The sequence below is a fragment of the Aspergillus lucknowensis genome (assembly GCF_044049455.1).
Source record: "Aspergillus lucknowensis strain CBS 449.75 chromosome Unknown BJX67scaffold_23, whole genome shotgun sequence".
Taxonomy (NCBI): domain Eukaryota; kingdom Fungi; phylum Ascomycota; class Eurotiomycetes; order Eurotiales; family Aspergillaceae; genus Aspergillus; species Aspergillus lucknowensis.
The window spans coordinates 326,205-347,363 of NW_027263567.1; the positions used below are offsets into that span (position 1 = coordinate 326,205).

General features: G+C 52.9%; 6 protein-coding genes across 6 annotated transcripts; 2 read left to right on the forward strand and 4 right to left on the reverse strand.

Annotated features, from left to right (window-relative positions):
* Positions 1-170: 170 nt before the first annotated feature.
* On the reverse strand, positions 171-2,936 carry BJX67DRAFT_372447 (condensin subunit BRN1; the record flags this gene model as incomplete). The annotated part of the gene is made up of 3 exons (XM_071031249.1): positions 171-2,168; positions 2,238-2,811; positions 2,869-2,936. The coding sequence occupies 3 exons, from the start codon at positions 2,934-2,936 to the stop codon at positions 171-173; spliced, it is 2,640 nt and encodes an 879-aa protein (XP_070885752.1).
* Positions 2,937-3,267: 331 nt separating this feature from the next.
* Positions 3,268-6,773, forward strand: BJX67DRAFT_354853 (sodium/calcium exchanger protein). Its single transcript, XM_071029250.1, has 2 exons — positions 3,268-3,763; positions 3,828-6,773. The coding sequence occupies exons 1-2, from the start codon at positions 3,554-3,556 to the stop codon at positions 6,612-6,614; spliced, it is 2,997 nt and encodes a 998-aa protein (XP_070885753.1). The 5' UTR covers positions 3,268-3,553; the 3' UTR covers positions 6,615-6,773.
* On the reverse strand, positions 6,771-12,039 carry pan1 (actin cytoskeleton-regulatory complex protein PAN1). The gene is made up of 5 exons (XM_071029251.1): positions 11,271-12,039; positions 11,138-11,201; positions 9,029-11,083; positions 8,375-8,932; positions 6,771-8,312 (listed from the first exon to the last, which is right to left on the reverse strand). Exons 1-5 carry the CDS (start codon positions 11,857-11,859, stop codon positions 7,073-7,075), a joined length of 4,506 nt encoding a protein of 1,501 aa, XP_070885754.1. The 5' UTR covers positions 11,860-12,039; the 3' UTR covers positions 6,771-7,072.
* Positions 12,040-12,085: 46 nt separating this feature from the next.
* On the reverse strand, positions 12,086-13,964 carry BJX67DRAFT_354856 (DNA-directed RNA polymerase II core subunit RPB11). The gene is made up of 4 exons (XM_071029252.1): positions 13,463-13,964; positions 12,815-12,873; positions 12,655-12,764; positions 12,086-12,590 (listed from the first exon to the last, which is right to left on the reverse strand). The coding sequence occupies exons 1-4, from the start codon at positions 13,477-13,479 to the stop codon at positions 12,387-12,389; spliced, it is 390 nt and encodes a 129-aa protein (XP_070885755.1). The 5' UTR covers positions 13,480-13,964; the 3' UTR covers positions 12,086-12,386.
* A 64-nt stretch (positions 13,965-14,028) lies between these two features.
* On the forward strand, positions 14,029-15,550 carry BJX67DRAFT_128317 (nitronate monooxygenase). Its single transcript, XM_071024500.1, has one exon. The coding sequence runs from the start codon at positions 14,272-14,274 to the stop codon at positions 15,337-15,339; it is 1,068 nt and encodes a 355-aa protein (XP_070885756.1). The 5' UTR covers positions 14,029-14,271; the 3' UTR covers positions 15,340-15,550.
* Positions 15,551-15,760: 210 nt separating this feature from the next.
* BJX67DRAFT_372450 (uncharacterized protein) lies at positions 15,761-18,714 on the reverse strand (the record flags this gene model as incomplete). Its single annotated transcript, XM_071031250.1, has 3 exons — positions 15,761-17,959; positions 18,015-18,405; positions 18,473-18,714. The coding sequence occupies 3 exons, from the start codon at positions 18,712-18,714 to the stop codon at positions 15,761-15,763; spliced, it is 2,832 nt and encodes a 943-aa protein (XP_070885757.1).
* Between the last annotated feature and the right edge of the window lie 2,445 nt (positions 18,715-21,159).

A 21,159-nucleotide genomic window follows, 5' to 3' on the forward strand; every position in this document is an offset into this window, starting at 1 on the left:
CGAACCCGCCGATCGAACTCCCGAAAGATAACTCCAAGTGCAAACCCAAATAACCCAGACGACATCACTCGTATAGCCTCTCATAACACCCAAGACCAACGCGAAGGATAGTGAAATCGAAGTATTTAACTGTACATTCATGAATTAGCCGTAGATTAGTGGCTTCAGGTTCATGCAGCTCCTTCTTCGACAATGGCGTTGGCATCCTTCCTCACGAAAATCTCCTCAAGTCTGCCTGGCCCGAGACTGCTGGAACAGTCATCGTTCTGAAGGACAAGCCCTTGTTCGTTCGCCAGGTGGAGCAAGCAAATAAAGCCATACGATGTACTAATGTCACGCAACGTCTCTGGAGCATAAACCGACTTGAGAGAGTTCATGATGTCAGTAAATCGTAGGGTTCCATTGTCTTTGCGTTCCTCCAAATCCGAAGAAAGTCTGGGGCGTTTATTCATTGGAGTTGGCGTGGGCGGGCCGTCGTCGTCAGTATCACGGGCATCTTCAGGGAGGCTGGACACGGTACTAGGCTGATGAGCAGATTCCATTTCAGAAATCAACCGATCTCCCATGCCTTTCCACATTTCTAGTTTGAGTCTGCGAACATCGACCTTCTTGGCGACTCGTGCGTATGCAACATAGTCAGGTCGTGCTCTACGACCCCCTTGCGTAACTAGTTGTGAGCCAAATCCTCCAGGACCACCCTGAAGAGCTGAGCCCCCAGGAGTCGCGCCTACCATGTTGAGAAGTGCGGCAAGGCCGGTGGCTCCACCTGCTTCCCCAGCTGACGTACCCGGGACACCATCAGGCGCGGGAGACAGCATTTCCCTAGCATCAGCAAATGGAAGGTTGTCATCGTCATCGTCACCCAACCCAATGCCATTCGGAAAGGCAAGTCCATCATCATCAGCGAAGAAATTGGCATCGTACGCGCCAGGGGCTGCCTGCTCGTCATCGGCGTTGTCCTCAGTCTTGTGATTCGCCCAGAAGGCTTCATCCATGTCGGTATTACCAGAAGATTGTTCCTGGCGGCGCTGGTTGAAGCTTCGCGGCCCGGTCAGTTTTCGTGACCCCATTCTCGCCTTAGGCTTGAGGAAGAGACGAAGCAGCTGTTTTGAATTGAAGTGCTTATCATCTGGAAGAAGGTTACGGCCTTTTGTCTTCCACTGAGTTTTGGGGAGGGAGATCGTGGAATTAGAGCTGGCTGGTGTGTAGATAAGTTCAGCAACTGCCGGATCAAGGGGCGCAGAGAAATCGATTTCAAACGGCTCTTTTTCTTTTCGTTGCTTAGGTACCGTGCTCGCGGCATTTGTAGCAGCATGCTCTTTGATTCGACGGATTTTCCAGTGCTCCGGGCCAGCCCAATTCTTTTGCAACGCGTTGTCGAAGTAGCTGAGAATGTTCTCATGATCCCGGCTATCAGATTGATGGCGAAGAGATATAGCGTAAGCATCATCGTTATCGAGGTCTTCATCGTCCCGAGCGTCTTCGCCTTCTAGATCCATGCGGTGCACCTTAAGCATAGGCTCTAGAGCGGCCTCGCGAGCCCATGCCTCACCACCATCCCCAAACCCAGCGTCACCACTAAGATCAAAGCCAGTTAAGCTGGCATCATCATCATCAAATCCAACAGCATTGTCATCATCGAGCATAATACCGGAAGTTTCGTTGGGCGGACGGCCTTCCTCGTGGCTCCTGTCATGGCGCCACTCTTCAGGTGCTTTCAGGAGGGGAATATCCAAGGAGCCACTCGGATCACCGAGATCAAAGTTCTTTAAGGAAGGGCATATATCTTGGTTTTCGAGGCGTTCTATATCTGGAAAGAACTTGCTAGCCAGCGGAGCGATATCGATCTCCACGCCTGCGTCGAATGAATCGTCACGGACCTGGTCTGTGGGTGGCGGTTGTGACATAGGTTCGGACTGTTCAGGAGCTTCTGACTCTGGTCTTGTATCATCCGCGTCTTTGGGGGCCTCTGCAGCGTCGTCGCTACTGTCGAACACGATCCGACCATGCCCATCAATTGATAGATGATTAAGGAGCAGGCCCTTTGCGCCGCCTTCGTCAAAGTCTGCAGACGCTTTCTTGAACAGTGGGTCAACCGAAAACTCGAGTTCGAACTTCTTCAACTGGAGGGAGGCAAATGAGGGGGCTAAGGTAGCTTCATGAGCGCGCTAGAAACGAGAGGATTTTCGTTAGCCACGCTGGAATCTAAAGTTGAAAGGAACTCTGGAACGCCGTACCTTTTTTCGTGACCTCCTGCTGCCACCATCCTCACCCTCGTCCTCATCATCTTCTGCACCTTCGCCTTCAGCCTGAGCGTCGCGCGTTTTTTTGTCCCTACTGTCGGCCAAACCACTCAACAGCTTCCCGGTCTCCGTGGCTACGCTATCGACTCTGCTTGTGTAAATCTTGACGCAGCCGTCAAGCGTACAGCTTGCCTTTTGGAAATTCACACTATCACCTTCCTTCAGGAGGGACATGTCATGGAAATAGTCAATAAGCGCAAAATTCCATGAGTTTGTGGCGTTGATCTTGTTATCGGTCGCCATCTTCATCCATTCTTCAAAGTTCGCAAGGATCGGCACTCGCTTCATCGGAGTGACCCCACGCCCGTGAGCATCACTATCTCGATTGCGGTGACCTGAGCCCTGAGGTGTGGAGGGACTCATGCTCGATCGATCATAGGTAGTATATCTACGGGGGGCCATCGGTGTCTTTACGGCAGCCTTGATTTGATCCATTTGGCGGTCATGTCGGGCCTGTCTGGCCTCCATGCGGGCCGCCTTTTCGCCGATATCATCGTTGAGAGGAATCCTGATCAAAGCCATCAGCGAGGCTTCCAAGCACACACATCATATCGAAGGCTCATACTTTAAGGGTGAGTTCTTTTGAGGCGTAGAGGCACCATTTGAGCGGCGGTGCTTTGCAACGCGGGGCATGGTGGATGGCCTTTCCCCAACAGCAACAAGGAGAGTAAGGGATGTCTCAGCAGACAGACACAATGCTCGCGACACGGATGGGTTCGCAGCAGGGTAATTAAGGTCGAGAAGAAAGACTAGATGCGAGCGACCGGTCAACAATTATAATCAGATGTAATCATGATCTTGCTCGATGTTGGGCCTTGGTGTGTTGGTCGAAGATGAGATCTCAAGTGGATGGGAACAAACGGGAAGGGCGTCAACAAACAAGAAAGTGTGGCCCGGCCGTGCCACAGCAACCTCAGGCACTCAATCACGTGGCTTTACTAGCCACAAATGCATGTTACCATACGGAGCGTGGTGTATCCGTAAGTCGAGTACAGTATGGTAAGGTATCGGCTGCACAGCCTCCACAGCCTGCGAGTCTGACATCACACTACTTCGCTGCACATCTGGGAAAGCCACTCGATTCGCATCCATCCAACGGTCCACAGCTTTGTTTTGGCTTTCTTCGCTGGCTGTGAGACCCGGTGGGCGAGAATATCTCTATCCTTATCCATCCGTCAACCGTTTCTTGGCTATTATTCTTCCCTCTCCCTGGACTTGACGCTCACGATGCCCTCGTCACACCCTCCATCATGTTCGAGAAACTGACGGCCATGCTCCCCCGAGCTTCGGCTCGTCGGAAACGTCAGTACTCCGCGAGACCGTTCTACTTGTCTCTCATAATCTTCACTGCCCTTGCAGTCCTCAGTTGGGGGTTGGAGATAGGGCGTGGCGCTTCACACCCTCCGGGCCGCTCCAACCCCTCAGTTCATCTGCTCATGAAGCGAGAAAACAAACCAGAGGTAGCCCCCTCAGCCTGCAAGCTCAGACTCTCAAAAAGCTAATTATCAATTCACTGTCCTTCAGTGTCGCTTGGTCCGCAATGCCAATGATAAATGCGCCTTTGCCCGCGCAAATTGCCTCGACCACGAAGACGGATTCTTCTCATACCTTCAGTTTTATTATTGCACGCTTGGGGACGCAAAACCACTAGCCTTCACCATCATTGTGCTCTGGTTATCCCTGCTTTTCAGCACTATTGGGATTGCGGCCAGTGATTTCCTGTGCATTGACTTGAGCACATTAGCCAGCTTTCTTGGACTCAGCGAGAGCTTGACCGGAGTAACCTTCCTCGCATTTGGCAATGGAAGTCCTGACGTTTTCTCAACCTTTGCTGCCATGAGATCTAATAGTGGAAGCTTGGCCATTGGAGAGCTAATTGGAGCCGCGGGCTTCATAACTTCTGTAGTAGCTGGGTCAATGGCCCTGGTTCGTCCATTCAAGGTCGCTCGCAGAAGCTTCGTTCGTGATGTTGGATATTTCGTGATCGCAATCAGTTTCAGTATGTTTCTCTTAGCGGACGGTCACCTTCACGTCTGGGAAGCAGCTACTATGGTTGCATTGTATTGCTTCTATGTTGTACTCGTCGTGACGTGGCACTGGTACATTGTCCGTCGGCGTCGGGATCAGGAGAGAAATATGGCCGCACGATCCCATTTTCATATCCCGGATAACCAGGAGCTGGATATCGAAGAGGTGGAGGAGGAGGATCCTGGAGTTGCGTCAGAGTCGACTAGCCTTCTCCGTGGCGCGACTGTCGAAGATTTCAATGCCTTGGAGAGTGCGGAAATGCCGGCTTGGAAGGACGCCGATGAGGACGATGAAACCCGCAACAGGCATCTTGCGGAGATTCGAGATAACATGCGCATATATCGACCTTCCGCACGGAGACGTAATACGCTCAACCCCATTAGACCAAGTTTGGTCGGCGCCTTGGAGTTTCAATCAGTCCTTTCTTCCCTACAGCGCTCGAGAAGCCACCATAGGAACCATTCGATAAGCCTCGAGAGGTATTCGGATGTTCCAAGTAGCGCGCGGGAACATCGTTTGCACGCGGACAATATTTCTATAGCGTCCCACCCCCAAAGCGGTCGCACCAACGATTTCTTGTCCCCAGACTATGGGACAAACCGCGCTCGAGCGGTGTCTGCAAATGATGCTACGGGCTTGCAACTGGACACTGGCCTTTTCCCCGCTGATGATACAACTCAGCCCCGATTAACCGTTAGCAGGCCCTCTGTCGACGGCCGGTCCATTATGTCGCCCTTGCATACCACCGGGCCCAATGGTGACACGGAGTTAACGGCTTCACCTTTGTCGAGCACGTATTCCTCGCGCAGTCCAAGCCCAAGTCCAAACCCAGGCTCCAGTCTCGAAAACTCTGCGCTACTTGCGCCCTCGGACACCTTCCATTCGCCGAATTATTCGGATGCGGCTTTGCAATTACGTTCTCCGCTTCAAGTATCTCCTCGGGGAACCCAATACCCTCCAGGATCGCAGGATAATGTATCCAGCCCTACCACTCCCTTTCCACCCTTCCAGGATCGGTCCAGGTCTCCATCGCCCGGACCACCTACAAGCGTTCGCCTGCCCGCACCGCCCAACCCAACGGAGCGTTTTCTTTTTCATGAGAGTGCGTTTGACAGGAATACTCGACGCATGACCCCAGTGAGCTGGTGGCTTCGGTCTCGCTCTCGCCTGCAGCCAATTATTTCAACGCTCTTCCCAACCCTAGATGGATGGAAGGGCAAGACAGTTTGGGAAAAGCTCTTGGGAATTGTCGCGGCGCCAAGCGTGTTTCTCCTAACGATCTCACTTCCTGTTGTTGATCCTGTGCCGCCTGAATCTATGCCAGACACTGTGCCCGTTATAGTCACTTCCATAGACGACTCAATGTCGCCGACACCCATTGTGCGCCTACCAGAGGATAGTCCAATTCTCCAGGCTCAGAGTGCAGAGTCAATCACGGGAGATACTACACCCGGCCACAACAACAAGACCCATTCAGAAAGAGACCGACGGCGATACGATTCTGAGCTCCCTGCTGTGCAGGAGCCCATTGGCCCATCCGCCCAATCGACGAGAGAATGGTGCCTCTGGCTAGTCTATATTCAGCTCTTTGTAGGTCCCCAATTTGTAGCCCTAATCGGGTGGTCCGCCATCGACCCAGACCTACAAGGACGCAGCTTCCTACTTCTTTCACTATGCGCTCTTCTGTTCTCCCTGATATCTCTCGCAGCTCTTCTTATCAGCATTCGCCAGAGCCATGGCGATGGCGCAGGGCGCCAACCTCCAAGCTCATGGCGCCCAATCCTCGCATTCTTAGGCTTCATAGTCGCCATTTTTTGGGTCGCAACCATCGCCACAGAAGTCGTCAACCTTCTCAAAACCCTCGGTGTCATCCTCAACATCAGCGACTCCCTCCTCGGTCTCACAGTCTTCGCCGTCGGTAATTCCCTCGGCGACCTCGTCGCCAATATCACCGTCGCCCGTCTCGGCTACCCAGTCATGGCTCTGAGCGCCTGCTTCGGTGGTCCCATGCTTAATATCCTCCTCGGAATCGGGGTTGGGGGTTTATATATGACCTTGCATGCGAAGACGTCACAAACAATGGCTACCGCTGATATCACCTACGACATCACCGTCTCCAAAGTCCTTATCATTAGCGGCGCTACACTCCTCGCCACCCTAGTCGGCCTATTAATCGTGATCCCTTGGAATAAATGGCGCATGGACCGCAAGGTTGGCTTCGGTCTCATCATCCTCTGGTGTGTGAGTACCTTGGGCAACGTCATTGCTGAAATAGTCTCCTAGGGATCAGGGAAACTATTTTTCCCCTGCTGTGCATTATTCTCTTTTTGGGTAAATGTCAGCTATGAACGCTTTTTTGTTTAAGATCCCTTTCCTGCCTTCCATTATATGATTCTTCGTCTTCATGGAATAAGGTATCTAGGCTTTTCTCGTAGATATTAGCTGGCGCAACTTTTTTGGTTACAGCGAACGAGCAATCCTGCGAAACTGCTCCTCTATTCGCAAGCAGCCTCGCCGTCGATGGTAAGTCGTACGTACATGTACTCTATCAGCACTTCTTGATTAGATCTACAGTCCTCGTAGTACATAAGATGACAGGACATTGTGAGTTAAGGCACAAGCTAACAGAAAGACTAACGGCTATACATGATGTAGCTGTGGGCCGTACACATCGACTCCAAAGTTGGACAAGAAGTTCGGGGAAGTACGCAAGCTAACCAAAAGAGAAGCAGGATCAAGACTTAGTCCAACACTCGGCCTGCAGTAGCACTAGTGCTCCGATCGTTGGTCTGAACCTTCCTAAGCCCTTTGCCTCTCTGGATCGACGCGAGCAAAGCACTCCTATCGCCGGCTCCCGCTGATGCCGCCGCGGGAGGTGGGCCAGGTGGTGGGGGAGGCCCCGGAGGCGGAGGAGGCCCCGGAGGTGGGGGTGCAGGTGGTGCTGCCACAGGCGGGGGCGGCGGAGGCGGCGGGGTACCAGTCAGCGATTCGATACCGGGCGCTGGGGCTGCAGCGGCCGGAGGTGGTGGTGGTGGCGGAGGAGCTCCACTATGAAGGGGAACAGCTTGCTCAGTCTCGACTGGAATTGGAGGAAGTGGCGGGGCCGCAGGACTATCTTGCACCGGAGTGGAAGATTTGGACGGAGACTGATTGTCCATCGCACTCAAAGGCCGTGGAGGAGCCATGGTGCCGAAGAGGATGCTTGCGAGTTGTTTCGCACTTCCACCTCCCGCGCGATCATCTTCGTCATCCGACGACTCGAAATCAGACCCGGCTGCAGACCAGTCATCATCGGCCTCCGGGCGAGCCCGAGTTTTGCGTGCCAGCGGCGCAGATCCTGTGAAAGATGCTTGGATCGGTTCCTGGTGTTGCTGCTGAGTTAGACGGTGGAATGGATTGGTGGACTGGCTGTCAGCCTTGGGGGCAGCAGCAGCTTGAGGAATTTCGGACGGTATGGTGGCCGGATGGTCCGTAGGTTGCGTAAGGTTCTTCCTGAAAAAGGGATTCTTGGATTCAGTCTCCGGACCCAGGCTAGCAGGTGCCGCCCGACTGCTTGCCGGAGAGCTGGAAGCGGTGATCACCTCAGGCTCAGAAGCTGGGGGCGGAGGTGGGGGTGGTGCAGCCACAGGAGTCGGAGGAACTGGAGGGGTGGCTGAAGATAGGACTTGGCTTTGAGTAGGTGTGCTATTCTGGGGTGTCGAAATATCTACCGGGCCTTCTTCGTCGGAAGAGCTCTCGTCTAGGCCTTCAAGTTCCAGCTGAAGCTGTCGCTCTCTCTCCTTAGCGGCTTCCAACTCTGCTCGTTGGCGGGCGATTCGGGCTTCTTGTTCCTGCGCCGCTTTCTTGGCTTCTTCCCTTCGACGTTTCTCTTCTTGCTTCTTGATCTTTCCCTGCTTAACCTGCTCCTCAAGCGCACGGAGACGTGCTTCTTGTGCCTGCTGTTCCTTCTCGAATTCATCCTCACGTTGCTTAGCCTCCGCCCTAAATAACATGTGAGCGAATCTTTCTCAAGAGATACAAGGTGCGAATGGATGTTCACGTACTCAAGACGTTTTGTCTCTTCCTCCTGTGCCTGCTGCTCCTCCTTCAAGGCTTCCTCACGCGCCATCTGCTCGGCTTTCGCGGCCTCCTCCGCCGCTCTCTTCGCATCGGCCTGACCGGTACTGTCGGTTCGACCCTTACGCGACGGTGGTGCTGGCGGAGGTTTCTTGCCAGCGGGCCTCACTGCCTGCGTCGTAGTTGGGCGTTGTTCTTCAGCAATTCGACGCTGCCTTTCCTGCTCCCGTTTAGCATCTTCCTCTTCTGCTCGTTTCAGCCGTTCCTCCCGCTCTCTCTTTTCTCTCTCCTGACGCTGTACAAGACTCTCCGTGGCGTCACTCTGGGGCTTCAAACCAGCAGCCACCATTCGTTCGGCGATTCTCTTTTGCGCGCGTTCCCTTGCAGCAGCGACGCGGTCATCATGTGTATTGCCAGGCAAAGAACCAGGCAAAGAACCCGTCGAGCCAACAGACGGAGGTGGAGACGGACGTGCAGCGGGGAAGTTACGGACTGGAGACTCGTGTCGAGTGCGCTGCTCTAGGGGAGATGCTCTTCGAGAATCCCTAGAGGTGGTTATCGATGTCAGAGAAGCCAGTATATGGGAAGGCTCGTTTGAAAAAAGGTAGGGTATATTAAAAGCAAGATCGATGGAAACTCACTCTTCCTTCCGAACATACGCAGTACGACTGCCGCGGTTCAGGTCATAGATAAAGTCACGAATGACGTCTTCAACGCCCAGCGCGTCCTCCCACCGACGGCGTTCATGTTCGCGAGTAGACGTTTCGGTCCCTTCCTTGAGGCTGTCCACTAGGCTTCTGGCAAACTCCTTCACACTATCCTCCACGTCACGTGTCATTGAATCGTTCTTTTCCCTTTCCGCCTTAACCTTAGCATTCTCTCCTTCCAGACGTCGAGTTGCAGCTTCCTCATCATTTTGGGTGGATGGAGCCGGCCTTCCAGCCAGCTCAGCAGCGCGAGCTTGCATCCTAGCTCGAGCACGAGCCTTGATCCGATCGGATTCCGTAACCGCACCACCAGGTCCAGTACCAACGATGTTCAGAGCGCTATTGGGATGGGCCTTGGCGTCTTGCAAGCGGAACAGCTCAAGCCTAGCCTCAGCGATCTCCCGTTCGACACGCCGAACTTCGGAGGCCACCTGTGGTACCTGGTCTTCATAAGCCTGTAGCTGGCGGCGCAGAGTTCTTCGCTCAGCCCCAGTGTCAAGATTTCTCAGTGATGCATTGGGATGAGTATCGATGTCGTCCTGCACACGTCGAATCCTGTCCATGAGACTTTCCGCCTCCCGACGGTCGCGTCTATCAAGCGCATCCTCTTCCTCCGCACGATTCTCATCTTCGAAGTCGACCGCATCCAACATGATCTGAGTTTCACGGATCTTCTTCTTTAGTTGTTCAAGGGACAACTCCTCCTCAGAAGCCTGTGAAACAGCTGGAGAGGGGGTACGGCCGTTGTTCCCAACGCGACGACGTGCACTAGATCGGTAACCGGCGGCAGCATCGTCATTGTTTTTGAACAGCGTTGCATCTTTACGCCCAAATCCCGGGGACACTGCGCCCCCACGGAAAGAATGGTCCTTGAGGTAGCTCACTCCCGTCTTCTGTGGTTGTAAGAATGCACCAGTGGCTTTGCGATGTTCAGCATCCTGGGACAGCATTGATTTAATAGTCCCAATTGAATCATTCAAGTTTCTCGTGGACGGAGGGATGAGTTCCGGCGGTAGACGAGTGGGGACGGGGTAGCCGTTGAGCTTTCTATAGATCAAATGCATGGCAACGGCAAACTCATCCATGTTGAGGCGTCCACGGTTATGGGGGTCCGCAAGTGTCCAAACCGCCTCTAGATCTTTCCTTTCTAGGCCACTTTGGCCCATGATCTCAATGGCAGTATCCCCACCAATGAACCCCTTACGTAGACCATCCCACGCCCGGAAAAGCTCATCATATATATGCTTCTCTTCCTTCGTGATAGCCCACGGAATGTGTGCGTTTCCAGAGAGACCGGCAGTGGAAAATCCTCCTTCACGGCCCGGCTGGGGCATCAGCTGTTGTTTCAAGGCATCGATGTTAGGCAACCCAGATGCGGGAGCGTTGACAAAACCCCATTGACCGGGGATCCCAGTGGGCTGCGCAACCAAACCCCCAGTCTGTGAGGGGCTGAGGTTCGACCCGAACCCTGTGGGCATAGGTGGCAATGGGGGGCGAGGACCGCTATAGCCAGTTGCCTGAGGGTTGCTCAAGAGCCCGATTTGAGGAGGCTGTAGGTTTTGCTGTGGGCCTTGTCCGGGAAAGCCGGTCGCCTGTGGCGCAAGGCCGTGGTTTGGACCGGAAAAGGGGACATTGGCGGACTGGAAGCCAGTGGGCTGTGGGAATCCTGTGGGCTGCGCAGTAAGTTGAGAGAGGAGTTGTGAGTTGGTAGGCTGCTGCGGTTGAGGCTGCTGGGGGGCTGGCGGAGCCGATTTATTCTCGAGTAACGGCGCATCAAAGCTAGGCGCATTTGTCCTTGGGGCCGGTGCTGGCTGCGTGTCTGGTACCTGAAACGATATGATGTCCACCATACTCGAAACCTCGTTCCTAATCGTTTCCGGAAGCGCATTCGGTATATCCCTCCCCGTGATTCGAAGGTTACAGAGGTACATGGCTAAGGCGAATTCAGGAAACAATAGCTGCCCAGATTTGGTGGTATCAGACAACACCCTAGGTTGTGTAAGCCTCGCATCGATATAGAAAGGAGCGTTCCATTAAGCTCACCAGATCTTCGACAGGTCGCTTCCGGACAGCTTCGATCGGAGTAGAAGCTCTTTTGCTTTGTCGCCTACAAGATAATTGCGCGTCAGGAAAACGCCCCAGCGGCCAATATCTGAGTCTTGTGAGTCCAACTAACCAGACATTGCCTGACTATCCCCAACAGCGGACTTGAATAGCTGCTCAAACTTCGCTTGATCCTGCGCTGTAATGAACGATAGTCGGATATTGGGAATCCTTCCACCGGAAGATTTTGGCGGCGGCGTCGGGGCAGCGCCAGAGCCGTCCTGGAAAGAATTCGCTATCTCGGAGGATGTCTGCGCTCCAGTTCGGAGCGGAAGATTTGTGCTGGGAGAAACCTGAATCTGCGGAGGCTGGCTTTGGGGGGCTAATCCGCCATACTGAGGTTGCTGGGACGCCGGGGGGAAGCCGGTTGGATGCGGCTGTTGCGGTGCTTGCTGTGCTGACGCTCCGGGGAAACCGGTATACTGAGATTGAAGCTGCCCAGCTGGAAAACCCGTTGGCTGCGGTTGCAACTGGGGTCCTCCGAACGCCGATACCTGAGATCCATATCCGGTAGGTTGAGGAGCGAATCCGGTCTGTTGAGGTTGAGGTTGTTGCTGGCCCGCGGGGAATTGCGAGTATGAGGGTTGTTGCTGTAAGTAAGGCTGCTGTCCAGGGCGGGCGCTATTCGCACCACCCAGGAAGGTATTCGACGATGAGTACATCAGAAAGGACGCAGATGCATCAGAATAATAGGAAAACTACAAAAACAAGAGCAAGAAACAAAACAATGGACGGACAAAAGGGGCGCAGTTCGCGGAGAGAGGTGGGCAGGCAACGACGACTGCTCAGGAGCTTTTGGTGACGGCAGCGGGTTCCTCGTGGACCCAAATCAGGGACACGCAGCCACGCTAACCAGAATGGGCCGCTGAGTCAGCAAATGGATACAGACTTGACTCTAGTTCCAAGGTGAGGAGTCTTAGCCTACTAATAAGTTATCCTCTGCCAAGTACGTCGCAATATACATGAGATTTCATGTCATTAGAGCCGATACAGGCGATCATTCAACCATGGTGGCCGTAGGCGTTGAGAATAACACCACGAAAAGCATTCGCCCGACCTATTGCAAGATAAAGCCATCGTAGAGTACATGCGAGTATGTAGGACACACAGAACCAGCTGCGTACAACTAAGCCCAGAAAGAGCCGCCCAAGTAGACAGCTTTCCACGAATCATAGGACAGTGGCGCCGACTAAATTCCGTCCGAGGCACCATTCTGTTGCTGTTGGGTAGCTCCAACCATCTTACGCAGCTCATATTCCTTGGTGAACTCACGAGAGAGTATCCCCAGGTCACGAACTAGCTCATGGCATGCGGTGATAACAGCGTCCTTCGGAGTAATCTCACCATCCGTCTGGACACGGAGTATGAACTGGGGAACAAGTGGGTGAGGAACCTAACACACATATAAGTCGCCAGCCATTACCCAGAAGTCAAAGCAAAGAGAAGAAACTATATACCTTGTAGGCAGCGAAAAGGACATGAGAGCTCTGCAGGAGGCGGGAGCGGATCATGTTGCCCAGAGTGTGATCCTCCTTGTTGAAGGTGAAAATGGCAGACGAGGGAATACCTAGAGGAGTCAGAAGTGCTGCTGTGTCCATAAATAGGTCAGAGACATACGGGTATCAATTTCCATTTCGACCTTGTTTTCGCCATTAGCGAGGACAAACGATTCGTATCTGCAGATCAGGACAGGTTAGCAAGATGCACCAACGATATAAAATGCCATGCTTGCGATCAAGAGGTATATAACGAAATGGAATGCGAATAAGCCGACCTGGGTTGCTGGTCATGGGAAACATTGACAGTGGACTGACAGCCACCACGGGTGGAGTTGCCGTTGATCAGTCGAGCGAAGACAGTTTCCATAGGGAAGATGTACTCTCTATGGTCCTTGACGGGAAACATTGTGCTGAAATTTGGGAAAACGAGGGGAACCACGAGACAGGGATACAGGGAGGCAGGAAGAACTGGCGGGAGTTTGAGTTGAAAAGAAGCAGAACAGAGCCAGAGAAGAAGGGCGAAAGGGAAAAGCTGAGAGGGGACGAGTTGTCCAGCCAGAAACCAGATGTGCGGCCACAAACACCGGAGAGTAAGAAGCAAAAGGGGATGCTCGCAACCTTTCCAGCTCAGGTGAATAGAGTCCCGCCAGCCAGCATCTGCAACTTTCATTGCTGGACCATACATGCAGGAATAAAGCTACAAACACTTCAAAGAAAAGATGCAAAGGGAAGGCACAGGCTGGAGAGCTGAGACGTATATTCTTACCTGTCAGGTGCGTTCATCTTGACTCAAATAAACTTGCGGAATTGAAAATTAATCTCGAAGGTGCCAATAGGCCAGAAGTCGAGCAACAAGATAGTTGCAATACCAAAGGCACAAACGCGAAGTGTTGCTCTCAAGCCGCGATTTGATATCCAAGAAAAGACTCTTCTTTAATTTTCTTCAACGAGTATCCAACCGATGAGGCCTCAATACGCTCGACCAGACGAAAGAATATTATCCAGCAACTTGAAGCCGGCCAGGCCACGCAGAGTTCCAGTGAGTCCAAGTAAAAGGCGATATGGGAGCAGACTGATGATAAGGATGAACGTATTGATAGAAACGAGTGGGGAGAAATATGCTCCAAGCTCTTGAACTGCAGCGCTGAAGCTCGACGGGAGACGTAAGAAGGGATAGAAAGAGACGAGTTTGAAAGGTGGGAGAGACAAGAAAGGAATATCGAGAGAGCGTTGGAAAGATTCATATCCTTGAGAAGTTTAAGCACGTGACTGAGCTTTCGCCTCTCAGTGAAGGCGCCCGATCACGAACCTAGTTAATTCAACATTCACAATCTCCTCCCCACAATCACAGATGAACAGGAGCTAGAGGTCAGATGATAGGCTTCTAGCCTCGGGCCTATCATAGATGACGTGATGTTGCGTCGCACGCGATCGAGGAAGCCGATCGACGAACACTTTGTATAAATATCTCTGGGAAAAAAGGTTCCCGATACCCGACAGTTCGATACATAGCCGAAGAACCATTCTTCAGCAACCTACCGAAGCTCATTATTGCTCGACCCCAGTAGAAAAACCATGTCCGCAAACTCAACCCTACGAGCCCATTACCCATGGACCAAAACACCTCTCGTGGCGTCTGCGCCGATGCTGAACATCGCTACGGCACCGCTCTCCATCTCTGTCTCGGAAGCCGGTGGTCTAGGCTTCCTCGCCGGCGGATATGACGTCTCAGGCTTAGAAAGCAAGCTCGAACAAGCGGTCCAACTCATCAAGCAATCCACCTTCCGCACCCGACAAGTATACGCCAGCACCGGCATCCTTCCAATCGGAGTGGGCTTCCTGAACTGGGGCGCCGACCTCACCAAGTCTATAGCTGCAATTGAAAAATATCGGCCGTGTGCTGTCTTGTTCTTCGGCCCAAACTCCATACCCGATGACCTCCCCTGGGCTGAACAGGTACGTGCCGTGACCCATGGTAAGACCAAGATCTGGGTGCAGGTGGGCACGGTGGCGGAGGCGGTTGCCGTTGCAGAAGCTCTGGATCCGGATGTCTTGGTCGTACAGGGGTCGGATGCAGGTGGCCACGGCCTGGCTCGGTCGGCGTCTATCATCACGTTAGTACCGGAGGTGAAGGATGCCCTCGCTAGGCGAAATGTCAAAGCTGGCATCCCCCTTCTCGCGGCTGGAGGTATCGTTGATGGGAGGGGAATGGCTGCATCTCTTGCTCTGGGGGCCTCAGGAGCGGTGATGGGGACTCGGTTTCTCGCATCATCTGAGGCAGCAATTGCCTCTGGGTATCAGGCTGAGGTACCTCGTGCATCTGATGGCGGGATCAGCACCGTTCGCTCCACCGTGTATGACCGGGTGAGAGGAATATTGAGCTGGCCTGCACGATATGACGGGCGCGGTATTATAAATCGGAGCTATATCGACGCTGTGAACGGAGGCATGAGCGACGAGGAGAATAGGGCGCTTTACCAGGAAGAGCTGAAGAAGGGCGACGCGGGATGGGGCCCAAATGCCAGATTAACAACGTATGCTGGCACAGGGGTTGGCCTTGTGGACAAAAAGCTTCCGGCTGCCGAAGTCGTAGCAAATGTGATTCAAGAGGCAAAGGACACTCTACAAGGGTTGCGTATATAGCAGTACGAGCACCTGTAGCTGGATAGATCTCGAGGCCGGTACAGTCGCCAGAATCCAAACCGCTGTTTGCATTATCACCTCGTTCTCATATTAAATACATTCTAAGTACCAACTGTGCTTTAGTCCCATCAACATCAATATGATCCCTCAGTAAACATAACGCCGTGTCATGCAAAGGTAAAAGATGCTCTGGAGGACACATGCTGTATCTTTCATATTAGCACTTGGTGATTACCAAATGGTGTCCAAGAAAATGGGGAAAGGAAGACTTGGGATCCAGATCCATATCTTTGTCTGCATCAGACCCCAAAGGACATGAGTGTCTTGAGGTATTATAAAACAGTGTTTGTGTACTCGTGAAAAGGGGAAATATCTCAGCGCAGCACCGAAAAGAGGAATCAGAGATATTTACTCGCACTTGTTAATGTACTGCATTCAGCAAATCCCCAAAGCTTGACGACTCCTTCTTTACTTTCCAGTTGTTTCTTTTCTTTTCTCGTTTCTTCATCATTTCGGCCCAGCCTTCATCGTCGTCCTCATCGTCGGCTTGAACCTGACTCCCTAACTTGGAAGGGGCGGTGAGCGTCCTGCCGTAGCTCGATACAGGACGAATAGACGTGGTTGGAGGGCTCGCATGAGAAGAAGGGGATAAAGTGGAGGCTCTTCGGTTTTCGTCGTTCCAGGGTTTGGGTAGGGGAAGAAAACTGCTGGACTCAGCCTCGGCCGGCATCGTGGACACAGGCCTATAGCGAGGCGCTAATCCGACATTGCTACGCTCTGAAGGAGCAAGTGAGGGGGCGTAACCATTCCCTCCGGGTGTGTTCGGCCTGTTACCACCAGAGGTAAATGGCGCGGCTGGACTATTCAGTCGAGACGAGGCATTGGGGTCAAGCATGCTGAGCGTCCTCTGGTTTGCCATGTGACCGGGAGGAGCATTGGGAAATGCTCCATCGGCGGAGGGTATGGAGGGCGGTTTCGTATTGGAGTTCGCAAAGAAGGGTAGCTGGGGATTCCCGAGCGGCCCAAATTGCGGAGAAGCTTGTCCACCCTGTAGTTGAATCATTTGCTGCATCCACTGCATTTGCATCTGCATCATATGTCCCATCTGCTGGGACAACTGTAACTGAGCTTGTTCAGCGGCGGTCATCGGTGCTGGAGCGTTTGTTCCATTGAGCGAGTGCATATTGAACATTGTCTGCGGCCGAGGGATGCTACCCATGTTCCCAGTTGGGCCCTGAATCCCGAGCTGAGGGTCATACAAAGCTTGAGTGTTCGGACTCCCCCTTCGCATGGCCCGGGCTCGCTCTTCAGTAGCAATGACACCTACCAGCCCCCCTGGTGGAAGGGCGGGGGATGACCCTGTAGCAGCGGAAGGGCCACCATATACAGAGCCTCCACCTCCACCTAGCGCTAGTGATTCTCTGTTCGAGGTATTCACCAAGCTTGCTCCAAAATAGGGATCTTGAGGGAGATTTCTGGCGAAGACAGGCAAGCTGCTCCGATTTCCACCAGCATCCGAACTTGCGGTCCCCAGGTACGGCTGTTGGAATGAGGCACGTAGATTCTGCATAGAGTTGGTTGACATCAAGCGACTCGGTGGCCGATTTTTGTTGGGGAATCCGTGAGCTGCCAGAATGCCGAGTGGAATCTCCTCATCGTCGTCACCTTCGCTGCTTTTCCCGCTCCCGGCTGGATTACTGGGCTGTAATGAGAGTGTCGCCAAGTTCGGCGCACTATTACTGGCTCGGTCCAGTTCTGGGCGGAGGGATGGAGAAGGAGACTGTTGCCCGGTCACCTTCATCATTTGTTGTCGATAAACAGACATATGAGCTTCCTGTTTCCGCCGTTGTCTCTCCGTCTCGCGATTCTTCTCCGCCTCATCCTCTTCATCGAATTCGCTTTCTGCGGAATCTTCGCTGTCAGATGCATCCCTGTTTTCTCTCTTTAACTCCTGCTGCTGTCGATAATGTTCGAATTGAGACGGTGTCATGACTTTGTTAGACGACATCGCTGGTATGGGTTTGCTTTCGTACTCTGCAGCTAATCGTGCATGGGCTGCAATAGAAGAATCGATACCGTCATCGGTTGATCCCCGTCGCTCGAAGACAGGCTTGATTGTGCTCTCCGGGCCGAACAGGGGAACATCATCATCTGCTTCATGATTTCGACGACCATTGGAAACTGGAGCTTGAGAAGCCCTCTTGTTCGAATTGAGGGACGCTGTTACTAGCTTGGCATCCTCATCTTCGATGGTGGTGGTGTCCGGCTTCGCGGAAAATAATACGCTTCTCCTTAATCCCTTGTCGGCTACATTTTTAGGCTTCTCTAAAGAGCGATGGGAAGTTGTATTGACAGGCACAGCGTTGGACAGCGGTAAAGATTTCCGTCGGGCTCCAAGAGGGGGTAGAGTCGAGTTTGTGGGAATACCCTGGAACGCAGGAGAGGCTTCCTGAGGCGAATCAACAACGTTTAGGAGGCCCTCCTCCGAGTGCCTGCTATCCCACGAGTACGGGGACGGCTCTATATCCTTCGATCTATCCGTGCTTATGGGCGCGGGCCGCTGCGCTTTTACCTCTTTTCTCGACGACCAGCTTGATTTGGGTGGAGGTGGGGAAGGATTCTGTTTGAGATATTAGCAATTTGCATATGATAGGGTTAGGAACCGTACGACTTACCGGATGCCCTGCCGATTCTTCTCTATCCTGTTTACCGATATCGGCAAACATGTTTCCAAAGTCGTCATCGGTTCGACCAATCTGAAACTCGGTGTCCAGAAGCTTGGGCGGCGTCGTCGTGCTCACCGTGCTGTCTGTAGTTGTCCTACTCCGAGCTGTATCTGGTGGTGATGGCTGAGGCGGTACCTGGGCAGCTGTTTTCGAGAACCTTCCGCCGAAAGAGAAGGTTCGACCGGCTGCACGCAGTGCATTAGAAAAGGGTGGAGCTGGGATATCGTGAAGATTTCGAGAGTGCGGAGACTGAGCGTCAAATTGGGTCTGTTGGTCAGTGGAGCGGCGTGTTGAAGAGCTGAACCGAGCAGGTGGGCCGTCAAATGAATTTCCTCCAGTACTAATCGAACGGTTAGCGCGATTGCTCACTCTCCGCTAAAAGCTGCGTTATCAAGCGATGTTCGTACAGATTTCTGAAGGGAGGGCCATTAGACCCGGCGAAAATATTGTCATCCTCTTCTTGAGGGGAGTATGAGGGGCGTCCATCTCCGGGTCTTTGTGTTACAAAGTTGCCATCACTGAAAGATTTCCTTTCAGCAGATGGGCGTTCGAAGACACGGAATGACGATTGAGGGGGATTTTCCACCTCCTCAAGAGCATTTCCTGACGATTTACGTCGAGCGAAACCTTTGGGGAGTTTGATCGGCATCTGGAATCGATGCAGCGGTCACGGTAACTGGGACGAGTTCCGAAGACGAAAAACGGTGGGCGATACCAGGTCTCTTGTGGCTGTGATAGTGCCAATAAATTCCCCACTCGCGCTAGTAGCTTCCCATCAACGATGAATCCAACGGGGTTGAAAGGTAGCCTGGGTATGATTTGGCCGATGTCTGGACGCCTCAGTTCACCCGAATTCCAGCTCGGGTGGGGTGTGTATTTTCAGGGCGCTGAGGAATGGAGCGGGGGTCTCAAACGGGGAAACAGCAGCGGGGTGGTGAGATGAGAAGGCGGCGCGATAAACACGAGGTGATTGATGGGAATGCGATTGATGAAAAGGTCAGGAGGGCAATCCTGCTTCGCGATACAATGCTGTTGATGCTTCCTGCCCGAAGCGATCACATACCACCAGGTAGCGGAGCTTGAAGAATTAAATATTAGGTTTTGTAAACCTCGTCGCCAGGATAATCCGAGAGACCTGCTGAGGAAAGGAACGAAGAATAGGCCCAGGAAAGAGGCAAGACGAGGGTGCCGTTGGCGGAGGGGGTTTCGGGCGCGGGCAAGAAGACACAGAGAAAGAGAAAATTAAGATGAAGAGGCTGAAGCCAGAGAGAGGAAAAGAATATAAGCGTGCGAAGAAAGACACACAGCTTGAGAAATCAATAATAAGAATAAGACCAATATGTACTATCGAAGGGCGACGAAGGGAGGTGGGATGAAGAAGAACAAATCATGCGAGACAAGAGAGCACCGAAAGACAGAGAAGTGACTTGGAGAGGCGGGCCCTGGAATGGGGATGGATGGATTGATGTTGTTCAGTCCCTGGTGGAGCTGCTGCACTAGTCCCAAATTTAGAAAAAAAAAGCGTCCGTCGGGTGGGCAGAGGAGCAGTCGGTCAGGAATATCTCTTCCTGATGGTGATGGTGCTCTGTAGCCGGCAGGAGGGCACATGTGTTTCTACGGAGAGCAAGAAAGCAACAATTCTGGACTCACCATGCCAGATCGTGGGAGAAGAGCAGAGAAGCCACCCTGGAGGTTCTCGAAGAGGAAAGAAGAAAACAGCGCCCAGGGCGTCCAAGTCGGGAGCCTCTTGGGCCGTGAGCCTGGAACAGCGAGTGGGACCTGATCAAGACAAAGACAGAAGCATTTGGAGCCACCCGCCTCTTCTTTCTGAACCGTCAGAACATTCTCTGCACACAAAGTCTTCTGATGTTTTTTTAAACTCCAGAACGATGGGGTGCCTGCTCTGGCCCAGGGACGAGGAGCGAGGACGGGAGACCATGGTGATGAGTCTTGTTACGATCTTCATGATCATCGGCATATCAACCTTTTCACTCTCACTCTGGAACTTCCAGTTCCAGGTTCGAGAATTTGACACTGGAATCATCCTAACTCTTCTCCACATCGCTCGCGCTCGAGATCTTGGACTCTCGATCCACGGCGCCTCCAGGGAGCATCGCGATGAGACAACGCCCTCAGCCCTCGAGGGGCGAGAAGCGTCCAAAAACGCTCGGTCGGGCCGCCGACACGCCTCGAAGGATCGCCGAGCAAACCTGATCAAGGAGGGTGAAACTGGTCAAAAAGGGGCCCCAATCTTGGAGACCCGAGTTTATTTAGGGTTCTTCGCGTTCACTATTGAAAAATCCTGCATTGGCTGTTCGCCACTGTTGACAGTGCCTTGAAACCAAGCTCCTGTTCAGGGGAAGCGGAGCTAACTTTGTCTTGACTTTAAAAAGGTCTCTTTGGTGGCTCAGCTCGAGCTGGGCCACTATTCTTCTTGACTTCACAGGGTCTTACATTTTTGTCTCTCTTTTCTGACATCGTTGGTCCGTGAAGTCTTTTGGACCATTTTGAGGCCATTGTTTTCTTTCCTGCGGTTCTTGGAGGCCACCTGCACCTCTCGCACTCCCAAGTCCAAGCCGAATTGAGGGAATGGGACCAATGAACCTTGGAAGTCAATTTCAAACTTTGTGGGCCGCAGTGACACCGCCAAATCAGAACCACAGCGCAAGACTTTTGATCACCCAAGGCACATCCCAAGTTTCTGATTTCGCGCAGTGCCTGAACTGCCTCGGCGCTCATGTGAGAATCACAATCGACAATTGGCCCACCTCCCCATTCCCCCAAGGATCCGGAGATTGGGCGTGCTGATCCTCGAGCTTCGACAATTCATTCTCTTCCTGCGTTGACAGCTTCATCTTGAATTCACGCCATGTCGATGAGAGCATTCGGCAGTCCGTGAATTTGGCTGGCGACGGAAAAGTTGCTGACCCCCTCAAGAAGAGTTAAGCTTTGGAGTTCGTAGCGTTCGAATTTTCGTAGATCTACAGGTCTACTCCATGGATTGTTTCCAGGTTTGAGCCGGAAATGCGCTGGGAAGAGTGCGGCCACGCTTGGCGCTTTGGCGCAGGGCTTGCGAACGGCTTGGAGAAAGGCA

What these genes read in the sequence shown, in the direction of transcription:
- BJX67DRAFT_354853 (XM_071029250.1), top strand. Translation starts at nt 3,554, where the DNA reads ATGTTCGAGAAACTGACGGCCATGCTCCCCCGAGCTTCGGCTCGTCGG. An exon ending in AGCGAGAAAACAAACCAGAG is followed by an intron (nt 3,764 to 3,827) that starts GTAGCCCCCTCA and finishes ACTGTCCTTCAG; the next exon opens with TGTCGCTTGGTCCGCAATGC.
- pan1 (XM_071029251.1), bottom strand. Translation starts at nt 11,859, where the DNA reads ATGTACTCATCGTCGAATACCTTCCTGGGTGGTGCGAATAGCGCCCGC. An exon ending in GGATAGTCAGGCAATGTCTG is followed by an intron (nt 11,202 to 11,270) that starts GTTAGTTGGACT and finishes ATTATCTTGTAG; the next exon opens with GCGACAAAGCAAAAGAGCTT. An exon ending in AGCGACCTGTCGAAGATCTG is followed by an intron (nt 11,084 to 11,137) that starts GTGAGCTTAATG and finishes TACACAACCTAG; the next exon opens with GGTGTTGTCTGATACCACCA.
- BJX67DRAFT_354856 (XM_071029252.1), bottom strand. An exon ending in CGAAATGGAAATTGATACCC is followed by an intron (nt 12,765 to 12,814) that starts GTATGTCTCTGA and finishes TGACTCCTCTAG; the next exon opens with GTATTCCCTCGTCTGCCATT. An exon ending in TCCTTTTCGCTGCCTACAAG is followed by an intron (nt 12,591 to 12,654) that starts GTATATAGTTTC and finishes TATGTGTGTTAG; the next exon opens with GTTCCTCACCCACTTGTTCC.
- BJX67DRAFT_128317 (XM_071024500.1), top strand. Translation starts at nt 14,272, where the DNA reads ATGTCCGCAAACTCAACCCTACGAGCCCATTACCCATGGACCAAAACA.